General features: G+C 42.1%; 1 protein-coding gene across 2 annotated transcripts in view; it reads left to right on the forward strand.

The window, feature by feature from the left end:
- Positions 1 to 22770, forward strand: part of magi3b (membrane associated guanylate kinase, WW and PDZ domain containing 3b) — a 122701-nt gene that overhangs the window by 75127 nt on the left and 24804 nt on the right. The window contains exons 2-3 of one of the 2 annotated variants that reach the window (XM_080461299.1): positions 10076 to 10192; positions 17875 to 17994. In XM_080461299.1, coding sequence (XP_080317425.1) covers positions 10076 to 10192; positions 17875 to 17994 — 237 coding nt within the window. The remainder of the gene's footprint in view (positions 1 to 10075; positions 10193 to 17874; positions 17995 to 22770) is intronic. The other variant, XM_080461300.1, reaches the window with a different exon arrangement.

Genomic DNA, 22770 nt, shown 5'->3' on the forward strand with positions numbered 1-22770 from the left:
TCATGATGTGCTGATATCCACAGTGCTGATGCCCCAAGGATGAATCATGAAGACCCCAGAGAGTTCCAGAATTTTCCTCTTTGTTATACTACAGCAAAGTTTGTGATTTTTAGTGATATATCAACACAGCTGTAAGATATATTACCGGAAAGTCGATGAGACGCGTCTATGCACCCCCCCAGGTTGAATTTCAGGCTGATGACTATCATTCCTGACCTTATATCCTAGTCTGACAACAAGTCCACTTTTTCAAAACGGACCAAAACAAACCCTCTCCAAACATGGAAAATGTTCCCGTTCGCCTCTGTCTGTGCAAATTAGATAATGTTTGCAAACTAAAACGCTATTTGAAAGAGGAAATGCACCCATTAAATATCAACAGTCTAGCATTGTTAGCACAAGCATAATGACGGCATTGAGCTCAAATTATTTTTCTCTTGCATAATTTCTGCCGATGTGGTGCGAACTTTGATTTGCCCAATAAATACCCTCTTATTAATAATATGAGGCCTCGCAGACATGGTGCCTGGGCCAGATACGGAGCGAGGACCCACATGGGTGGGTGTGCGTGTGCGTGTGCGTGTGCGTGTGCGTGCCTCAGTCTGCGTCTCAGCCTGTGCAGACCACATTAATGGCAGAATAGAGGCTTTGGCCATCGACGGCTCATTAAAGAGAGGGAGAGATTAAAGGAAGAACATGTGAAATGGAAAGCAGCCAGATTGCAGAGGACTATGAGACGGCGAAAACACAGAGTTGCAATTGGAGTTTGAAGAATCCAGAAACCAAAAGAAAAGCTGCAGTATGCATAAACACAGTAAAATAGAGCACCGACATGACTCAGCACCTGCAGGGTAAAAGTCTGCCTTCCTCTCATCACCTCACAGTGCTCTTTCTTCCCCCCCGCCCTTTGTTTCTCTCTTTCCTCTCTTCCCGGTCTCTCGGTGTCTCTCTGGAGCCAGGGCATCTCTCCCCTCACATTATCGCAGCAGCTCTGGTTTTTACTGCTGCTGTTAGTTCACGCTGCCCAGCTCACCCCCTACCCCTCGACTTCTGCTGAGCTGGCCTGATCTCGCGTATACATTACAGGAGGAAGGTCACTCCTCCATCTCCTGTGCGGTGATGGACAGAAGGGAGGAGTTGATGGGCAGCGCGGGGAAGAGCATGTGTTTAGTCAACTTTAATGTGGAGGCAGATGCCTCTCTGTGTGGCTGTGCGATCAGTGGCTTGGAAGTGTGTCATGCTATGATCATATGAGTGGATATTTGTAGTGTTTATTGTCGAGGGGCAGTGTGCAGACGGGATGTAGCGTAGCGGAAAGCGATTGATCTTTTTATCTGTTGCCTTGATATATTTAGGACTGGTAATTGCTCATAACCCCGTATTCCAATTAAATATTTTTCACTCTAAAATTTGGATAATACACGAGTTAATGCAACAGCTTTGTGGAGTGCATTTGCGTTGTGCGTGAGAACTGTAATTAAAGATGCATCATTAGCAAACGTGGCTCCATCTTCACACTGCTTTTGTGTGCGTTTTGCTCCTTCACAAAGACACGCAGTCAGAAATAATTGAATACTGCCTTGGAGTACTTTAATTTGCTGAAGTCATGCCAACGTCAAAAACACGAATCTAATCACCTTGCAGGATTTTCTTTTTCTTTTTTTTTTTTTCTTGTTGTCCCTCCTGCCTCCCTTTTAGTTCATCCCTTTAAGCCGCTTATGCCAGACCTCTGTCCCGGTGTGGGCACACTACTAAAATGAGGTGAAATGAAGTGTGCAGAGAGAGGTTTGGGCATGTGAGACCACTGCCTGTTTAACTTTGCATAGCTCTGTAGCTAACCAGCCAAGCACACAGACTGGAAACACAGCTTCACAGCGTCCTATCACGGCTCTCTGTTGCAGCATCCGCCAGCCATAGTAATGCTTCACGTGCCAGTTATATAAATGAAGGGAATTCATCTGACGGTGCTGCGTGAGGTGTGAGATTATAAACCAGGCTTATGGCACACCGCTCTCTGCTTCTTTCAGCTGAGTCAGCGAGATGCCCCTTGACCCTAGCCCCACGTACAGCTGTCTGGAAAAAAACTGAATGGATGCCCTTTTGTGAAATTGTCGCTCAACGGTACCCAAAGGAGATTTTGTCCCCGAGATTGGCTACAGGATGCGGCAAGGTTAAAGCAGGACGGAGGAAGAGGGTGGGCTGCTGTCAGTCCAGGAGAGTTATGAGAGGAGGCAAGCCTGAGGCCTTGTAGGTGCCGGTGCTTCAGGGGTCCCGTTTGGCCGGGTGTCACAGGGGAAGAGGAGAGCGTGATGAAGACGACATGGGTGACCTGTCAGACATCACATGATAAATGGAGAACAAAGCCAGGATTGAAGGGCTGGTAGTTCCTCCCTCCACAGGAAAATGAGCCAAGCGTAACTCTCGAGAGTGGTACTTAAACGTGGGAACACCTTAGGGTACAACCTCAGAATGCAAAGAATTTTAGAAACACGGAAGCATGCAGACGGACCGAAGCAGCTGAATAACACGCCAAGTATAACAGCCTTGTTGTTTTGCACAATACTTACATTTGTTAAATCCTGTTTTTGTGTTGTTTTTTTACATAATAGCACCCATACCAATCAGAATAAGGCAGTTTGAAGTACTAGAGGGGGCACCTACAGTGAGTTCCATCTATTGTTCTTCTATACTGCTTTATCCAACTATGGGTCATAGCCTGAAACCGATCCTAGCTGACTATTATAGAATAGAACAGGAAAACTTTGTTAGTCACACATACTCTCATTCACACCTATGGGAAAGTTTGCAGTCACCAATTGACCTCAAACACGTTTTTGGATTTTGGAACCAGTAAACCACCACACGCAGGGAGAATATGCAAACGTTGCACAGACCTGAGAACTGAGAGGAGAGAGTGCTGAACACTAGTTCTCTTCTGTTTTTTCAGTTTTTAAAAAAATATGAAAAAAGAATTACTAATTATTTTACGAAAGTGACAATATTATGTGTTCCTACTTAAAAAACATGGAATGCAGTTACTTCTGATCGAATGAATGAATGGAAACCTCACATTTACTTGTGTTGCTTAATTTCATTGAATAAATGAATATCCCCCGACTATTGAAGCTAGTCAGAAGAAAATGAACATTTTTCTATTGTATTTGGTTTATAATTATCAAATTCTGCTGTCCATTTTTATTTAATGTGAAACATTAAAACATTAGGAAATGAATTTTTTTCTGACTCCTTTCTAACTCATATTACAGAAAGGACAAAGGTCCAGAACGCCTTTTCCTGATTTAAACAGTTATCTATCCGTTTACTCTATTAAACTATTTATGCAGCTTTAATTGTAAGCAACTAATGATTTCTTCTTAATTTGTGAACGAAGCTTCTTTGGATGAGTAAACAGAACATCTGATTTTAAAGTGAAACAGCTGCTCGCTGCTTGTTTTCTATCTGTATTTACTGTTCTTATAGCCATGACCACAACCACATGACTTTAATACATTTTTTAATTTGAATTTTTTCCATACAATTGTAAGTGAATGTAGTACCATTTTCAATTGTCAGTTAAACGATTGGGGAGGTTCTTGTCAAATTTTGACCTGCTAATCGTATCAATGGATTCCATTCATTTAACGAGATAAGGCCTGACTGATCTGCTCATTTATCTGTACAAGGAAAATGATCCATTTAATACACATCAGAGATGTGTGGGTGAAAGCTTACTGTCTGCTGCTTTGCAGCAACAGTCTGAAAGTCTCGTGTGTATATATTAGAGTGAAGACGAAAGCCAAGGTTTCGGCGGCATGAATGCGGAATAGAGATTGCAATCCTGTGCACTCTCATTCCTCACGCGCCTGTAGTCTGTGACATCATATGTTTTTGGGTATACTATGAGGAATCCGTGCCGTTGGGTGAGCCTTGATAAGATGACCAAGCACATCGAGAAAGGTGTCTGAGAACAGCTCCGGACCTGATGACATATTCTTTATTCAGAGGGCCTGTTAATTATGTGACAGTCAGAAAACCGAGATAATGACCTCCCAGCGGACGTGTACAGGCCTGGGGGGGGAGAGAGTGCCTCACGGGGAGATGTCGCAATAGACACAGGATTTCTGCTCGGTTTCAACCGTAGTTGGTAAAACACCTACAAAAAAAAGGAGACAAATGTTTTTGGAGATAACAACTAATAAAGGAAAAGCACTTGATTTTTGAATGTCGTTTTGGGTTTAATGAGAATGGTGAGACCAGACTGAGAGATCTTGTTTTCACTATTTTCATTTGAAATTGGGTATTTTCAATAGTTTTTCATGACCATAGAAAAATCTAAACGCAAAAATGTATGACAGATTTTGAAGTAGAAAAAAAACTAAATGAGAAGTTGGTGTGTCTCAAAATTACACAGCCTCAACAAAATTACTGTAACTGACATGTTGTCCTGCGTTCTTCATTGCTTATCTCAATTTTCAGTTAAGAAGGGAATTTAGCTTTTGTCATTCTGGCACAATGATTTTCACAGTTTACAAGTCTGGTGCAGACTGGAGTTCTCAACTCCCTGAATAAATCTCTTCAAGCAGATGCAGGACATGTGCTCGTGTGTGAGGACGAGTTATGTCTCGAGCTTCGAGTGTTAATCTAATTCTGTGACTTCTGAGTGAGGTGTTGGTCTAAGTGAGCATGTTAACAGTCTGTCGTTTCTCTCGGGGTGCCAGGCAAGGCACTGCTTCCATCACTGCAGACTGAGTGCAAATATTTTCTCTGAGACTGTTTTTTTTTCTCTCTCTCTCTCTCTCTCTCTCTCTCTCTCTATCTCTCTCTCTCTCTCTCTCTCTCTCTCTCTCGCTCACTCTCTTTTTTTGGAGACATGGAAGAGTATTGCTGATGCAAGGTGAAATGGCAACGTGGTGCCAAAGGATTCCCCTGGGTGAACTTGCTCGTTTTCTGATGTGTCCCCTGCCATTGCTTCATGCTTAAATCACAAGGTGGAGGAGGGGAGGGCAGGGGAGGGAAGGACCCTTTTTGACTTTTAACAAAAAACTTTATTGCTTCATTTCCTTTTTCAAAAATTAAAACAACTTAACATCCGCCAAGATGCCACAGGGTGTTGATTTCAGGCTGTTAAGACTCCCTGTTTTCTACCCATTTGGAACTGAGATCGACTTGGAGCTTCCCAAGATCATAAGTTTTATAAATGGATATAAAAGATGGAGAAACAAAAGCATGAAGAAGGCCCCATTGCAGTGTAATAATACATGTCTGTACACAGATGCATATTAACTAAAACAGAGAACACCACAAAAGGAATCTTTTTTTTTAATTAGGGAGCTTGATGAAGAGTTTGGAAAACAGGAAATGCATGAGCTACTTCTACAAGCTCTTATTTATTTGTTTATAAAATATACTCATGTAGAAGCAGCAATAACACTTCACAATATTAGCACAACGATTTCAGATCTCTTCTCCTTCAGTTTGTTTATTTTTCGCTTCTTCTTACAAAAACTGAACCAAAAAAAACCTAAATCCATCTACCAATAAACCAATAAAGCTGTAATAAAACTAAAAGAATAGTGAGTCCAGGACAGCCAAACCAAAAATGTATTTAGTTTTCACAGCTTCATGAAGAGATGCAATGACTTCCTGCACTGTGGGAAATATGTGGTGCATGTTTAGAGGAAAAGGAGAAGAGAGAATCTCGTGGAAGACTGGCGAGCACGTGCCTCATTTAAAGAGGATCAATCTGTTTGACTGGACTTTTGAGCAAAGCCTGAAAATAGATTTCCATGACATAACTGACAGGGAGTAAATTGAGTGCAGTGTCCTGCCTTCGCACCGGCTGCAATCGAGTGTAATAATTTGACCTGGAAACCAAAAAATAAAAAAAAAATTTGTTAGGAAATATATGATATGCATTTTAAACGCAATGGGGGCAAATCCACCGCCGCTTTCTTTTGTGAAGATTTAAACAGGACGGCATGCTCATCTTCTTGTTTAGCTGTGGGGAAATAACTTACAACTGAGGGGATGGCTGATGGGGTACAATGGAGCCCATTGAACCCCTGTCGCAGAAGAATGAGGCGCGCTACAATGGCGACGTTATCTGTTGGGAGGAGGAATGAGAAAACTTGTGTGATGTGACAGACTCACTAACAGCCTCTGACAGGACCTGGGAAGCCACAAAGACTACACTGTAGTACTGTACTTGTTGTATACTTGTAGTGCAGTCAATGGAGAAATGCTTGCTCTTTCTCTCCTCTCTCTCTCTCTCTCTCTCTCTCTCTCTCTCTCTCTCTCTCTCTCTCTCTCTCTCTCTCTCTCTCTGTCTGTCTTGGTCTTTTATAATGGTTATCAAATAAAGTGTGATTGAGCATGCTTGCTCTACTGTCTTACAATCCGACACATTCACACCTGGTGGCATCACAGTGCAGTACCACTGAGGATTGGAGCATATTGATTTCTGAGTCGTGACGTGGGCTTATGTGTTAAGGGGAGTGCGAGACCACGGCAAGAAGATGTCACCATTCTTTCATCATCAAAGACAGAGTTTCATCATTTCAAATGCATAGTTAGCCCACAATTAAAGGTTCAACGTGCAGAGTCATATTAAATGGGATAGAGACGAGCACAGGGGAAATCTTCTTGAGAAAGAAAAAGAGAGAAGACGTAGATTATTACACAAACAGTCTTAAGCCCACAACATCAATGATCCCTGACCTACCTGCAGCTCTCAAAGAAGTCAAGAAAAACTACTACAACAAATAAATTCGTGATATTTCAGGAAGAAAATAAAGTGGACGACACCTTGGGGAGGAAATATGACGCACACTCAAAGAAATCATGGGAGCAACAGAGACATAGAAAAACCTTTTGAAGGATACACTTCCGAAAAAACACGAAACACTGTGTGTGTGTTGAGTTACCTGTATTTATAAGCTCATGGTTTAGGATTTTCCATTTGCTGTGGTTCAAGTATCTTCATTTCTGAAAGTCAGTTTGGTTGAAAATGAGAAAAAGTAGCAGCTTTTCTTCATTGTTTATCATGCTATAGACTATTATTTACACCACCTTGACAACCAGCACTCATTATATGAAATACCATACAGCAGTTTTATTTACCAAGGAACTGACATGACATCTTCGACCCATTAACACTGGAAACAACATTTCCATTATTTCCTCAGTAATTGTTTGCCCACCTTTCCCCCGCTGGAAGCAAAATTGATTCCACCCTTTGAAGTGTTTCTGAAGATCATAATGCATTTAATTTGGCGCCGGGGTTTCCAAACAACGGCGTTGTTTTCTAACTGAAGAGCTTTATCCAAGTTTCTCAAGGTCGTATTGGAGGCTGTGGTAAAGTTTACCTGTTTGAATGCAATGCCCTTGGAGTGAGCTGAAAGAGGCTCGTTGGTGGTGGTGGTGGTGGTGGGGTGGGGTGGGGGGGTGGGGGGGGGGGGCAGATGGAGAAGATGCAACCTTCGTTGTGAAAAGGCAAGTCCGCTGGGACAACTGCTCATGGAAACGGCGTCAGATGGCACTGAGGCCTGTGGACACGAGGAGCATTTAGATGCGAGTCAGCATCCGAAGCTTGATGCACGAGTAAGTTCAGAAGGCAAAATAATAGGATGGCAGTGCTGTCACAATAATGGTCTGTGTTGGTTTCTGTCACGAGTTGAGAAGGAAAAGAGGATTTGTGAGTAGAGAAAGCTTACGGAAATATTCCCAGAGCTCATCATTATTCTATCATCCCTGCATAGTCAAGTACAAGTCCCCGCTCTATTAGTACATAGAGTACAGTACATCTACAGTAGCAAGAATTTCATCTTTAGTCCTGCTGGTTGGTATTCATTGCGATGCAGAAGAGAGTCATGCTGAGCAGAGTTTGGTCTGCCTGCAAGAAAGAGAGATAGAGAGATGGAGAGAGAATAGCGGAGAAATGTGGGATGAAATGATTACTTCCCTGCAGTCAAACTGTTTCAAAGCCTACTCTCCTTTTTCTGTCAAGAGATGAGGAAGCTGAGGGCATGCAGACACGGAAGATCTCTTCCTGTTTTCCCAAACTCCTCATCATGTTATTTCAGAGAAAAAACTTTTTCCCTGCTTGTGCATGACGACTCTGAAGTCGTCGTCTCCCTCAAACTTTGCATGAACTTCCCTTTTGTTTTTACAAAGGCTTCTGGGAGCCGAGAGCAAAGGAAAAAAATCTTTTCAGATTTGCTTATGAAAATCTCTGGCGCCTCACTTTTGAGGTTGTGGCATTGCACGTCTTTGTTGGGGAAAGTTTTTGAGGCTTGTGCGAGGTTGTTTAAAACTGTTAAGAGCTGAGTATGCACACCGCATCCGTCATCTGTCACTTAGTGATTGTTCTGGTGTTTTCAACAAGAGCAAAAAAAAATAAAATAAAATCACTAAGAATACAAAACAGTCCGACAAGCAATCTAATATCGTTTTACACTCGATCTGTTCCGTCGAAGCCCTTTCACGTCACCTAAAACAATACTATTTCTTCATGATTGAAGAGGATTTTGTTGATGAGACCGCAGAATAATCATCAGTGTTACCTTTGTTCTTTCCTTCTGCACAAGCTGGAAGTAAAAGGTGAATTTAAAAGGAATGAAGCAGTCACTTGAAATAATAATGATATATTGTAAATTTTGCTAATTATTTTCCATCAAACTATTTATTGAAAAGCTTTCAATCAAGGTCACAATCACCAGAAAAGTCCTAATTGATCAGTGTTTCATTGGGTTACGTGACGCTTGTGTTCCTGGCGGTGACATTTCTTTGTCGGGTTTCCATTTTCTCTCTGTACCGGTGTAGGTTTTCTCTCACAAACATTCATGTTTGTTGAGTAATCCACCAGGGTTTGCTCAACCTTCAACCTTTCATGCTGCATTTTGCCTTTTCACACTTTTATGCTCCAACTGTTGCGATGACTCATGATGTATGCAGTGGTTAGCACCGATGCCTCACAACAAGAAGACTCAGGCTTGATTCCCGGCAAGACCTTTCTGAGCAGAGAGCTCTGCCTCTTTAATTCTTCTTTTTTTTTTTTTTGACACACTTTATACGCTGATCAAAAATGAAGTAATGTGAACTGTTATAGCCTGTTTGTCATGAGTGGCATGTTTGTAGAAGTGATTGGGAAATAAAAATATAATTGGTTTTTCGTCAGAGGGTTGGCACTAATATCCACAATTTTTTTATGTCTTCCTTTTTTTTTATTATTCTTGAGTTTTTCTTTTTCTGTCCAATTTGTATGATCTCTACCTGCTTGGATTCTCTGTTGGTTTGAGGACGTGGGTTTGATTTTAAATTGCCAGTTGGCAAGACTTTGTGTGTATTTCAGCGTCTATTTGTTCTCTTTCTGGTGATCTGCCCTGACTTTACTCTGCCTTTGATCCAAGTCAGGTGGGATGGGCTTTATCGAGCTTTAGACAAAGCAGTTTCAAAGATTCATGGTTTATCGTTTTGTAAACCTTTTTCCTGTGTTTGTGTGTATGAATGAGTTTGCATGTTCTTTTTTTTTTTGACAGTGTGTGTTTTCTCAAAGTACCCAGACATGAGTCTAAATTGCGCCTGGGTGTGAATGTGTATGTGTTTGTCGTTTACTCAGAGTTTGCTCTGTGATTAACCGGTGACATGTCCAGGGGAATCCTGGGCCTTTTACCCAATGCTGGTTGGGACAGGTTTCCCTTGAACCTAAACCTTGATAACGCAGACATTAGATACGGCAATGATCAACTGTGCAATATATGTATTGTTGCAATATGTAAAAACTGCCTGTTATGTTTATTTTTAAATTGTGCCAAGCTCTGTTCAGTCCCTGAGGATTTAATCCATTTTAATATTAGGCTTGCAATATTTGAAAAGAAAAAGAAAAATTAAACACCCATACTTCAAATGGGTAATCGTTCTGTCAAGTGGAAAAACAGTCTGATCCGGCTCAGAGGTATCGATCAAATTGCGAGGGTACATGCCACTTGAATTGATTTCCTTTTTAGGCATGAACTCTTCAGAGCGAGTACCACCATGTTTTTATTGACCCTCCCTGCCTCCGCTTCTGTTGTTGCAGGTAAAGTACTAAACACAGACCTGCGCCACTACCTCAGTCTGCAGTTTCAGAAGGGCTCACTGGACCACAAGCTCCAACAGATCATACGAGACAACCTCTACCTACGCACCATCCCCTGTAAGTACACCACGATGTGCATTTCTCACTCGTGCTACTTGAAACCACTTGCACGCACAAAGCAAGTCAGGATTGTGGAGTAACCCACTTTCAGTGTGTGTATTCTTTTTTTCTTACAAGTACTTTGTGGTCATTTTGAGGAGGTTCTATATCATACAGCTAGAAATCCACCACACGGGAGTTAATATGTTCCCTACTCACACACACACACACACACACACACACACACACACACACACACACACACTGTCACCCCACTTTACTTACCGCTCTCTGCCACAATCTTAAAAAACACACACACTTCATTGTCACCATGGCAACCAGGCCAAGGACATCTCCGTAACCCCCATCTAATTTATTTACTTTTGTACCCTATCATCACAGTGATCAAAATCATATTCTTTCCATATATAATACCTTTTTTCCCCCTCGTGTCTGCTCGCTGTGATTTCCCTGGCTGACATTCTACCCAGCGGGGCCGTCACCAGCTATTATTCTCTGCTGAAATCAGTAATGGAGTGGTAAATAAAGAGGTTGCTACTGTGGACTGCCAAAAAACCAATGCAGTAAACGACAGCTGTGTGGGTATTCAGAGTACTAGTAATTCATACTTAATGAAAATGTCCATTGATTGCAATATCTTTTAAACCAAAATATTGCCGTTGCAAAACAACTGTTGATCTAATCAACTGTGAACATTCAACATGAAGTATTGCTCCGCAAAATTATGAAGCCTGGAAATGTTTCATGACGTCAAACAGTAAACGGAGTGCATGAGTTCGGGCTCGATTTGCTTATGCAGAGAGAAATCTTTCATTGGTAAATGCCACTTTCCAGGAGTTGAGGAGGGGAAAGAACATTTTCAGGCTGATATCCCTGCATTACCTAATCATTTTGTTTTTCCAGGTTATTCAATGGTTTTCACGAGCGAGAATACTGACATTCTTTTCGTGAAAGTATTGAAAATAACTACATTAGACAAAACTGCTTGCAAACATGCAATGATATACTTCTACTATGTATTATTTGTATTACGTAAACACTTAATTTGGTCATAGTTTTTTTTTTTTTTTTTTCCCTTTTTCCCCAGCCTAAAAAATTGAATTGCAGTTTTATTTTGTTCATTTCTTTATTTTCTCTGGACTTCTTCAGGGGAATACAGTTGTCTGCTGCTACTATAATTATCAAAGAGAAATATTTTATTGATATGGAACCCAGCAGGGGAATTCACCGCTGAGACACACACACACACACACACACACACACACACACACACACACACACACACACACACACACACACACACACACATACACATACACATACACATACACATACACACACACACACACAGCAGAAAGCTGCCCCCACAAAGCGAGCCACCATTGTATTGTCCATGTATTTTTATTTTTTTTTTCGGTCATTTCATACGAGATGGAAGAGCCTCGTGAATTTTAGAACACCTCGCCGATCCACTAACGTTGCAGTCTCTCAAAACACGCAGCGTGACGTTGTTCTTTCAAAAGCGCCAAATGATGCAGGGAACTGAAGAAGTGAAATTGCTCCAGCGGGAGACTTGACTCCGACACAGAGTCTGCAATTCTGAAACACTGGTGATGTTCACACAGATGTGCTGACCTAAATATTTGCCACATCCTCTTGAAGACTGACTCCGCTCAAAGGAACGCCATAATTGAGGGTAGTCAAGGTTTTAGTCACTAACTGCAACTGTTCCTGAGGCGACGACGGACTCGCAGGCGCAGCGCCGTCACAAACAAGTGACATCTCGGCTCTCTCACCCCTCGGGCCTGGAAGTCGCTCTGCCTTGTTCAGAGGGGACCTGCATGCACAAGTGTGAAATTTTTCAGGAAGTAAGCTGCTTACCTTTCATGTATTTTTAATTTCATCTTTTCTTTTTGTCTTGGGTGGGAAGGCATTTTCCCACCGCTCCTGTATACCATCCATCCATCCATTCACCTGTCTTCTATATCGCTATGAGATGAGATGAGAGGTTCAACCACTACAACACTTCTTTTTTGCCCTTTACTTTTTTTTCTGCCTGTTTGGTCATTGTGTGTCTATTACCTGCCACTCATATTCCAAACGCTGTTGTTTTCTTAGCAGTGAAGTTCAACTTGACTTGTTATTGAATTTTTCCTCTCACAGCTCAATTGCACAGGGAGTATCTTGGGTCAGTTACAGTGAATAGACAGAAGTTCATTACAGACTTCATAAGTGTTTTCCTCCTTTAACACTGCAGCCTGCTTCTCCCACTGCTCATACCTGCTCGCTCTGCTCCCTGTGACCCACCACATTCACCTGCACACACACGCTTCACGATGAGCTATCACTTGAAATGTGGCTTTGTTTTTTTTTTTTTTCATGTACCATAGTGACGGTCATTCAGACTTTAACGGCCTTTAACCATCATTCATCGACAGCAGCCAGTGGACTCGCTGCATGAGTCTGACTCTCTAATCCCCTGCTTGAATTACTGTCTTAATGAGCAGGAGACCGAGGCTCGCACAGTGATGGGACTTCCATCATTCACAGGCTCGCTCTCAGCCTCCCATCCGTCAACCTCTCTGTTTTACTTTCGATCTCGCTCCGTTTCAATTACCCTTGCTGCCTTTTTTAAACTTTTTTTTTTTTAATCCTCAAGACTGTGAGCTTTTCCTTGCACACCAAAGGGTTTTGTTTACATTTTCAAATACACATAGAAAATAATTTCAGTATGCTTTAGTTCATTTATTTTATTTTGAGCTTTATTTATAGAGGTAATATTGTTGAGACACTAGTTCTCATTATCAAGAGAGACCTTTTAAGCCAATATTAATGGACTGAATAAAGGAAACGATCTCATAAATCGCGAGCTCTTTTTGACCTTAAGCCCCCATTTTCCAATATCAAGTGCATTAGGAAGCGTTTCAATCGATCCACAACATGAATCCCAGACTGAGACGTTCCGACTGAGCACTTCCACAAGCATGAAGTTTACATACACATATTGTACTCACTATATAATCCAAAAGATCAAAATTCATCAGTTTGACATACAGGAGAGTGAGAAGGAATCCGTTTGAGTCTGCAGACAAAAGTTGTGACTGACATTAACTGCGCTGGACCTCAGTGCAATACAGCCAGTGCTTGCTGACTAATGAGCTTGTCTATTGCTTCTTTTCACCTCCCCAAACTCACTCTCCTGCTCCCACTGCAGTTATTTTTGCTCTTGCAGCTTTACCACCAAGCTGTGCGGCGCAGGCTCAGCTCCTCATCTTTTTGTCACCGAAACTTAAAAAGCCGCTCTCTCATTGTGGGAGATCAATACTTCTGCAACCTGCCTGCTACCAAACAGATTGAAGGAGTGGTGGTGCATCACCAAATTCTGCAAGCTGAGAACATTTGCAAAATATGTTTTGTCATCACAGTGTGATTAGTAAACAAGGCGTAAGATCATTGCCAGCAACATAATGAGCAGGTTTAGCCTCCGTCACTTTGCCAGTCTATCGTTGTGTCCTATAAACACATAAAGTCATTTCTTAGCCACATTATTTTGGTTGCCTCGAGCATACATGTTCTTATTCATCGCATTTTCGACTCATCGTGGGAAGAAATGGGCTAAACGAGAGGTAAGCAACATAAAACAACTTCATTGATATTAAAGAGAGAGAATGCATTTATGGGATATACGATTGCGAGAAAAATATGGAAGGAAAGTTTGAAGCAGAGAGACGAGGACTGTCTGGTCTGTGTGGTCATAGAGTGGTCTTCGTCTCCTTGACTGGGTCTCGGGACAGGCTCCTTCATGTTTGAACTCTTACAAAAGGCTCTCCTGTGCTGTGAAGAGACATTAAACCTGAGGCTTTTTTTTCTACACGTACAGAGAACTAAGGGTCACCTGCAGTCCTCCAACTCCCCGCTGAGATGAAAGATGCCCAAGAATAGTTTCATCTTTTACGAATTCCTTGTCAGTCATGCCCACTTTACAGCGTTGTGGGTGAACGTGCAGAAACAGGACATGTCGTGAAACCTCTCTTCTTACTTTATGCGTTTCAACATGTGATTTCCTTTCGTCTTTTCAGTCAAAGCTAAGGTTTTCAGTGTATTTCTTACTCAATGTTAAATAGACTCTTATTTTACAGCATGACAACATCAGGACAGTATGCTGTGTGACACAGCTTGCCTCATTGTCTTGTCTTAACTCAATACTCCACCAAAAGCTAAGAGAATCTGGATTTGTAATGATCCTATTTTTCATTTCCCTCCCCTTTCTTTCTTTTTCCTCCATTTCAACATCAAAGACTTAAGCTGAGTGCCATCATAAACCTTGGCACACAATCGCCATGATAAATTTATAGCCCGTCACTTCTGACTGACTACCTCTGACATTCCCGTCGCGACATCCTCTCAGTGCAGACGGTTCAAAAAATAGGCCTCTGCTATGAGACCTTGCAAGACTAAAGGGACAGTTTGTTCCAGTTCAGGATCAACAGAATAACACAGACGCAAACAATTGTTTTGCGTTTTTAATATACTTCTTCTAAACACCGTGCACAGCCAGTAAATAACAGTTGAACGTTTTGGGAACGTATGCATATGTACATTTTTGAGCATTGAATAAAAGGGCAGATATAATGTTTTATACATGTATCGTAAATGTAATGGTACAGCGCGGAGACGGCCTACTTAGCATAAAATGGGCAAAAGAGAAAAAACAGGCTCGGTACTAATGAACAAATCTAAATAATAGCACTACTGAAGCTCACTAATTATATTTTGTTGGTTTAATCTGTAGTGTACGAGAGTGTATGCGCTGCACAACTATACTTGGCAGAGCGCATAATTACTTTCTGGAGTCTTGTCTTCCTGAGGTTGGCAGTCAGGCAGCAGTTTTTACACTTTCGTTTTTGTAGCGATTCAACAAAGAAGATATATTATGTTAATTATTGAGCGTCGGAGTTTCTGGTGCCTGTGGGCAGATTTCCTGCCTTTGAACGGAGCCAGGCTGGCCACTCTTCTCCGTTTCCATCTTTTATGCTGGGTTAATCTAAGCTGCTGGCTGTAGCAGACTGAGAGTAACGTAAATCGATCCTTTCTAACACTCAGCAAGACAGCGTACTTCCCAAAATGTCAGACTATTCCTACACTGTTACACCCTTTCCCGTGCCGGCAATGCTACAGCCCAAATCATTTCCACTGTACGACGTTCTTATACTGACGGAAAATCTTTATTTGCTTTGATAAAGCCACTTTATTTCCACCCTTCCTGTTTTTCCCCATTAACTGCAGCATATCTACTTGTCTTTGAAAGACTGTGTTTATGAAGTCGTATCCAACGTGTGTCAGTGACCATGCTGTAAAGAAAAGCAAGACATGATCTTGCAAAGTTCTGGCTTTAAAGATTTGTTGCTTTCACTCCACTGGACCCTCAAAAGCTCAGCAGTGCCTCATTATATGGCTGGTGACTGATCCGCAATAGGACACTTATGGTATATATCGGTGTGACAGCCAGGATGATGGCTGGGGGAGAGCCTTGGCAGGTACATAACTGTGGCTCAAGTAATTGGGCTACAGGGGACATTTTTGAGGGACCAAAGCAAGAGTGGGCAGGCAGACAAGTTGGTAATGAGAAGCAGCAGAGGTTGGCATTCTCGCACACAATGCAATGTCAACTGCTTTTGGTAACACAAACTGTGATATCAAGCCGGGTGGGGGAAGGAAGTTTCTCTGACATCCACCAACCCCCCCTCCAAAAAAAACTATGCCATTACTTCTCTGTGCCGGCACAGAGAAGCTGTCACAGTCCAATTAAGGAGAAAATATAAGAGTGGAAAAACAAAAGGAAATTGCAACATAAAGTTAGTTAATAGGCCATTGGGCCAATCTACAGAGCTGCTGTTTCAATGTTAATTGGCACGGACCAATGCAAATGTAAGAAAAGAAAAAAAAAAACAACACATAAATATGCAACAGCATATTTCACGGTTTTTGTATGAATGTAATTTTTATGTTTACATATGATATAAGATCATTTCAATGGAGCATAGGCATCCTTTCATGGAACAGATGAGAATTCACTTAAGAGTTTAATTAACAAAACACTGCTGTTGCTGACGCTGTGTGTTACTGTTGAATTTAGAAATGTGGAGGAATATTCACTCATTAAAGTCTGATCCTGACACACAGTCTGTTTGTGACTCATATCTCAGCGAGACGTTCCTGGCCTCACTTGATAATCTTTCTTTTTTTTCGGTGTTGAGTTTGTGTCATCTCTCTCTCTCTCTCTCTCTCTCTCTCTCTCTCTCTCTCTCTCTCTCTCTCCACGCTGCTGGAGGGCTCCTCGATGTGCTCTGGTTTCTTCTGACATTGAAATCTGCTTTATTTGAAATTTTAAATTGCCTGTTATTTTTTCTGAATATAAATCACTATTTATATTAACCTCAGCAATCAACTAGTGGCCTTCAAGGGTGCCCCCCCCCCCCCCCCACACACACACACACACACAATCGTCTACTTACCCTCACCTCAGTGTCCTTCCAACAACCCTGGAAAAAAAATCAAAAGCTAATGTGTTTGCTCCATAAGACTGGGTCAATTTGGTGACAGGGAACAACGGTAATGGTTGGTTCATTTTGTGTCTTTTGTTCAGCCTCTCATGCAATAAATTATTGCCTCGCTCCATCCAGTTTGGTCGCATTTATTTCTATGGAGTTCACCAGTTTGGTGACATGCCACCTAATTAGCCCTGAGTGCAATTATGGCACATTCCTACTTATTTATTCATGGAATAAGGTTTACATAATCCTTATGCTAATGTAATCATTTGGTGGCCATTTGTGCCTTCTGTTATTCATTCTCTAGTTAAAAAAAAAAAAAAAAAAAAAAACCACTACCATCAGTATGGGAATAGACTGGTTTCACCACAGGAGCAAAACGTGCACTCAGAATGCCCTGGTGTCATTTGCATTCACGCTGCCCTCTGTGGGTCCGCGCTAACTTAAACCACACCAGGAGGTTACACAACTCGTTGCTCCCATCATAATTCACATCTCTAATTTACTCTGGTGTTTTCTGCTTTATAACTGCAGCGAGTACATGCATCATAAAGCTCCCGATAATATCTTGTTCGCAGAAGCTGAAGTTACTCATCGAGGATTAAAATGAATTATGGCCCTCAGTGCTCAGCAGGCCTTCATCAATTATCCATTTCTCACAGGATGGCACTGAGGTCTTTTTTGGATTTTTGCTCCAAACTCAGATACCCACGCTTTTGGAAAAAAACAAAAGTGCTTCTGTCTTGTACAGATGTAGATCACCGTACACTGCAACAAGCTGGATATTGTCATGGGAAGAGATCATAAGGAATCTTGTGAAAAGGTGTGGAAATGAAGGAGTTCTTGGATCAAAGTGTATTTATGTCAATCAGCCACACTTATAAAGCTTCATTCTGTGTATCTTGAGAATTAATAAGGAGATGATGCGAAAGGCAGGGAACCCCCCCCCAGTTAATCACAGACCCTCCTACATTCACAGCTACGGCCCATCAAGTCACTGTTGAACCGAACGCAGGTCTCCGGATTGTGGGACGAAGCCCCATCTCGTTGTGAGGCGCTGGAGCTAACCACTGGAGGATTGTGAAAATCTTTAAGAAGTTTGAACTTATGTGTCTTGTTTTTTTCCAGGCACCACGCGGCTTCCTCGGGAAGGGGAGGTGCCAGGAGTCGACTACAACTTCATCAGTGTTGGCGACTTCAGGATCCTGGAAGAGAGCGGCCTTCTCCTTGAAAGTGGGACCTACGACGGTCAGTATCGCAGCGCCGTTTAGATCAGGAGACTTTCTGTGTGCGCTTTTTCAGCCGCATGCATTCACATGTGTGATTCACGCTGATGGCTCTCTATTATAGAGTGAGTGTAAGCTCGATATTCACAGTCATTATGACTAACATCCCGCCTTAGTGAAATGTGACGAGCGGGATGAAATGTATTGATCAGGGAAACATGATTAAAGACTTGTTTGAAGCGACAGAAGAGCAGCAATGCTCACAGATCCTCCAAATGAGTGCTTCTGTTCACTTTCTCCATTCTGTGTGTAGAATTGAGCCACATGAAGGATGTAGACCTCAAATTTAAATATAAATGGAAATTCTGTAAAAAAAAAAAAAAAAAAAAACAGCACCAGGGTCTAACTTTTCTCGTCAGCTGGGATTAAAATAAATCCGAATTTTTTTTTAACTCGCAATAGTCAGCAGTGACAACTGTGGTACGCAGGCACAGATTTCTATAATCTGAGCTTATTTGGTGTTGGTGATTGTTGAGTTATGCAGTCTAAGAAAACTTTTTGACATTAGAAACATTTCAAAATGGTTTGTTACAAATTAACTGTATGAGGTTGTTTCCGGGTTACATAATGTGTTTTATTATATTCTCCAAGTTTTAAAAAATAAAATAAAATGAAAAAATCACTTCAAAGTTAACGTTGTTATTAAATGTGAAACTTGACTCATTGAGAAGGTCTTGACTTTAATTGAGAGGGATCTGAGGTTGAATGCCAGTTGCAGCAGGAAAGGGCAAAAACAAGGTAAAGTCTATCCAAGTCCACGGTGACGTGCTGCTGAAAGCCTGGTAAAATTGAAAGAGAAACCAAATGGGCACACTAGCTAAATGGTTCTTGAACAAAGAAAATGTATATAGAACTACTGTTTTATCCAAACTGATCTCACGTGGAGATGAAGTCTGTCTCAGTAGAAAAAAAATGGGAAAAGAGCAAGGATAGACTCTGGACAGGCCAGCAGTTCCTCACGGGGCTAACACACAGCTATACACAATGGCAAACATGCACGTCAGATTCTAATCACCCAGAAAACCAACGTGCGGTCAGAATACCTGCATAAAACTCTGCCAACGACTAGGAACTCGGAAGCCACAGCGATAATCACCGAACCACCTGATGTGCTGAATGTCAAATTTGAAATAATGGAACTGGCTGGCTGCATTTATACGTATGACTTATCTCCTATGTACAAACTGTTATAGAATAACCGTTTTGATAAAATGTACCTTAAACCCAAGTGTGTTTTTGACAGTGCACTTTATCTGCTTTTCCTAACACAGTGTACATATTCACATAATGGCGAGTGAACATGTATGCAGCTATAGTACCTGCTGGTGACCTTATGTAAACCAGTGAACCTGCTGATCCTGCCGGCTGGCTGCACAGTCACACATCAGGGGACCCACTTGTGTTCTTACTTACAGGGCATGCTTTATTCATGGGATAAATCAGCCTCCTCCGTTTTCTCCCTCTCTCCTCCCGCAGACACAACGAGTAAGCTCTGGCTCATCCGCAGCGCTGAACATTTTAAACTGAACCCTTAAGTACAGTAACTCTTCTCCTTTCAAAAAGCCATTTATTTATTTCTTTTTTTTCCCAAAATGTTCCTTTGGCAGCACCTTCGCAAAGTAAACATGTCTGCCGTGGCTGATATTTCACAACAAGTAGCAAAGCTCAGCCGTGTTCCTTCCAGTAAGGAGTTTACACAACAAGCGATGTTTCAGCTTGGCAAGCAGATGAATAGCCAAGTATTTACCATTTCGTCTTAAATACTACAACGGAGCATAAGCAGTCGCCCCGCATTTAGAGGTCTTGGAAAGTCAGACGGTCGCAGTGTATTTGTGTCATGAAGGGATTGGATTGGAGGATTTCTCTCACATTGCACAATGATTATGGCAATAACATGATAATCTCCCAGCTCTTTTTAAGCTCATTCTTTCCTTCTGCAAATCCAAGCTGCTGTGAAATGGAAGAGGATTTTTGTAAATGTTTGAGGGGCAACCTCTGGTCTATAAAATGGGCCATCCGTGCGCGGTTAACTCAATCTCATTCAGCTACATTTTGTGCCTCCTATAAGATGTGGAATTAAAAGATAAAGTCAAATCCTCATCCAGCGAGAAAGAGCCTCAAGGCTGAAAACGACTTCATCTTCATGTGCTCAGGTACATTTCTGCTCCTGTGTAGTAGAACTTAAGCTTGTGCGCTCGCGAAAGAGGTGAATTGCATATTTAATATACAAAGTAGTCTGGGCGGGTTGAGGGAGGTTCTTTTATGTGTGATCCCTGAGAAAGGTGTCCTTCCCACTTCGTGGCATGATGGCGGCAATGACATGCACGCACTCTCATTCACACACATGCTGTAAGAGTATACAGTTGCACACCGATCCTCACAAAACTGATCCTGGTCTTCCTGGTGTCGATCGTCTAAAAGCTCAAAAATTGGGTTTCAGGAGCTGCCAAGTTCCTCACAAGCTGTCCTTCATCTGTGAGGTGAAGCCACGTGGGATTTGCGCCTTTATCGAGAGGCGGACTGTGGGTAGAGGCAGAGAAATAGGCGAGAAAACCAAGGAATAGCATTTAATAGAGACTTGAAATAGACACATGCTGAGCTCCTCAGCTCCCAGTGGAAAAACCCTGTTCAAGTAAAAAAATAAAAAAGCAGGGCTTCCTTGGATGTGTGCAGATTTGCGGATTAGCTTCTGAAAAGTTGGCTGATACTCTATACTCTATTCCTGAGAGGAATCCCTCTGCCCCGCACCTCTTTTTGTGCTCCTAAGCACATCCATGAGAAGCCAAGCGGGGTAAGAAGAGCCCGTCGGCGAACGGAAAGAGAAACCACAAGTAATTGCATTGCAAAATTTTAATTGATTTTATTTATTAAATCTTTTTTTTTTTTTTTTTTTTTTACTATAAGCATACAAAATAAACACGTTTAAACATCTCGTGTCACTTGATGCAGGACACCAGTGTTTCGTTCCCTCTGTGAAATACGTATGAATATCCATCACTGTGTACAGTACGTGAGCTGTGCTCAAGGTACCAAGCTAATGGGATTCCTGGCTAATCATAATAGTCTTGCTAATAGCCCCAAATGACTTGCCTGAATGCTCATTATGTTAATGGTTCATCTTTAACATTTTCCTCCACTTGGAAACTATATTATCGCAATCATTTAATGCATTGTACACATAATTTCCCTTTAAATACCCCGTTCCTGACTCATCAATCACACTAGCGTCAATGAACCTATCAATTCTTCTTCTTAACTTCACAACTGTGCACACGTGTCCAGGCATCTCTCTGTTATTGGTCAGGTACATGTTGGACACTGCGTGTTTGTCTGGATTGTGTCCTTTTTGCCTGGCGAGTCGACACGCATGTCACCGGTGCCTGTCACTGACAATGCAAAGAGCCCTTTTTCATGGTTTCGGTGCATTTTTCCACTTCCAGTTTCCAGTTCCGGCCGGTGACTCTGTCGGAACACTGCACAGCATCCAGCTCAAAAATGAACAGTAAAATGCATTTCTGGCAGTGTGGCGGCAAGAAAAATGAAAATCTGTGCAGAGTTTTGTTTCCTGACAAATGATTTTTAATCTGCTACCAGGGAAGGGAAAACTCTGCCAAGTCCAGACTGACTTCAAAAACCCGTTGTTTTGGGATGCCTGTTGTGATAATGAGTCTGAGAAAACAGACATGGTTATTAAATTGGATTCGAGAGGAAGGGTAAAAATCCATCCACCGAGTTGTGATTGGTTATTTGTTGTTGAATCCAGCTTGTAAATGTCTGTTTGTGATCCCGGTAAGACAAAAGCGTGCTCGTGACCTTGTGTAGCTTATGCATGGCGCCCTTGACAACTGGATCCCTTTCATTACCAGTAACTTGACTCCTCCACCATGAAATTGCTTGCACACACTTTGAAAGAGGAGGCTCACTCCTCCCGGCTCATCAACCCTGTGACATGAGGATCACAAGTAACATTGGACAAGCGTCCCTGCTCATCAGCTTACGAGGCTTCCCTCCATTTATGATGGCAAATGCTGTTACAAATCTTCACTGACGCATTGCTTTCACACACCTCCATATCAGCAGCACACATTTATCAGGGGCCAAGCGACATGTTTGTAAGTAATTAATCACAGAGGTAGCATCTGGCTGATGAATGTCAGCGTGTGGCAGGAGACAGGCGGGGATTAGCCACCAGACCCAATCTCTCCCTCGTATCGTTGTGCCACCCCTGTTAATGAAGCCGTCTTTGACAAATGCGGAAGAGCGTCGCTTAGTAAACACCGAGTAGCGCGTCGAAAGGGGAGGGGCAGGCTTTCACCCTGCCCCCTTCTCCTCCTCAGCCTTCGCCTTCGCTTTGGAAAAAGATGAGCATAGTTGCATTAACCCAGTTTGCTGCGTATTGTTGTTGGCACGCCTGAGGAGACGAGGCCTGGCTCAAGATGGGCTCACTCCTCAGAAAAGCTGTTGTGGCGTTACTATATCGTGTCGTAAAGCTGCTGGAATGACTGTGATGTTTTCCTCCGAGCCCTCTCTTCTTTCTGGCGTGCATGCTGTTGTCGGCTTTCGTTCTTTGTATCGAGCTATAAAAAGATCTGCACTTGATAAATGCTGCTCTTACAGCACCGTAATTGTGATGTCTACATGTTCATACTTAAGTACATCAAACATTGGTATTACCATGGTCCCATATGTAGCGGGTCCAAATCCAAATAAGATCAAGTTTGTGGGAGCTAATTAAACT

Source organism: Lipophrys pholis, assembly GCF_963383615.2.
Source record: "Lipophrys pholis genome assembly, chromosome: 4".
NCBI classification, from domain to species: Eukaryota; Metazoa; Chordata; class Actinopteri; order Blenniiformes; family Blenniidae; genus Lipophrys; species Lipophrys pholis.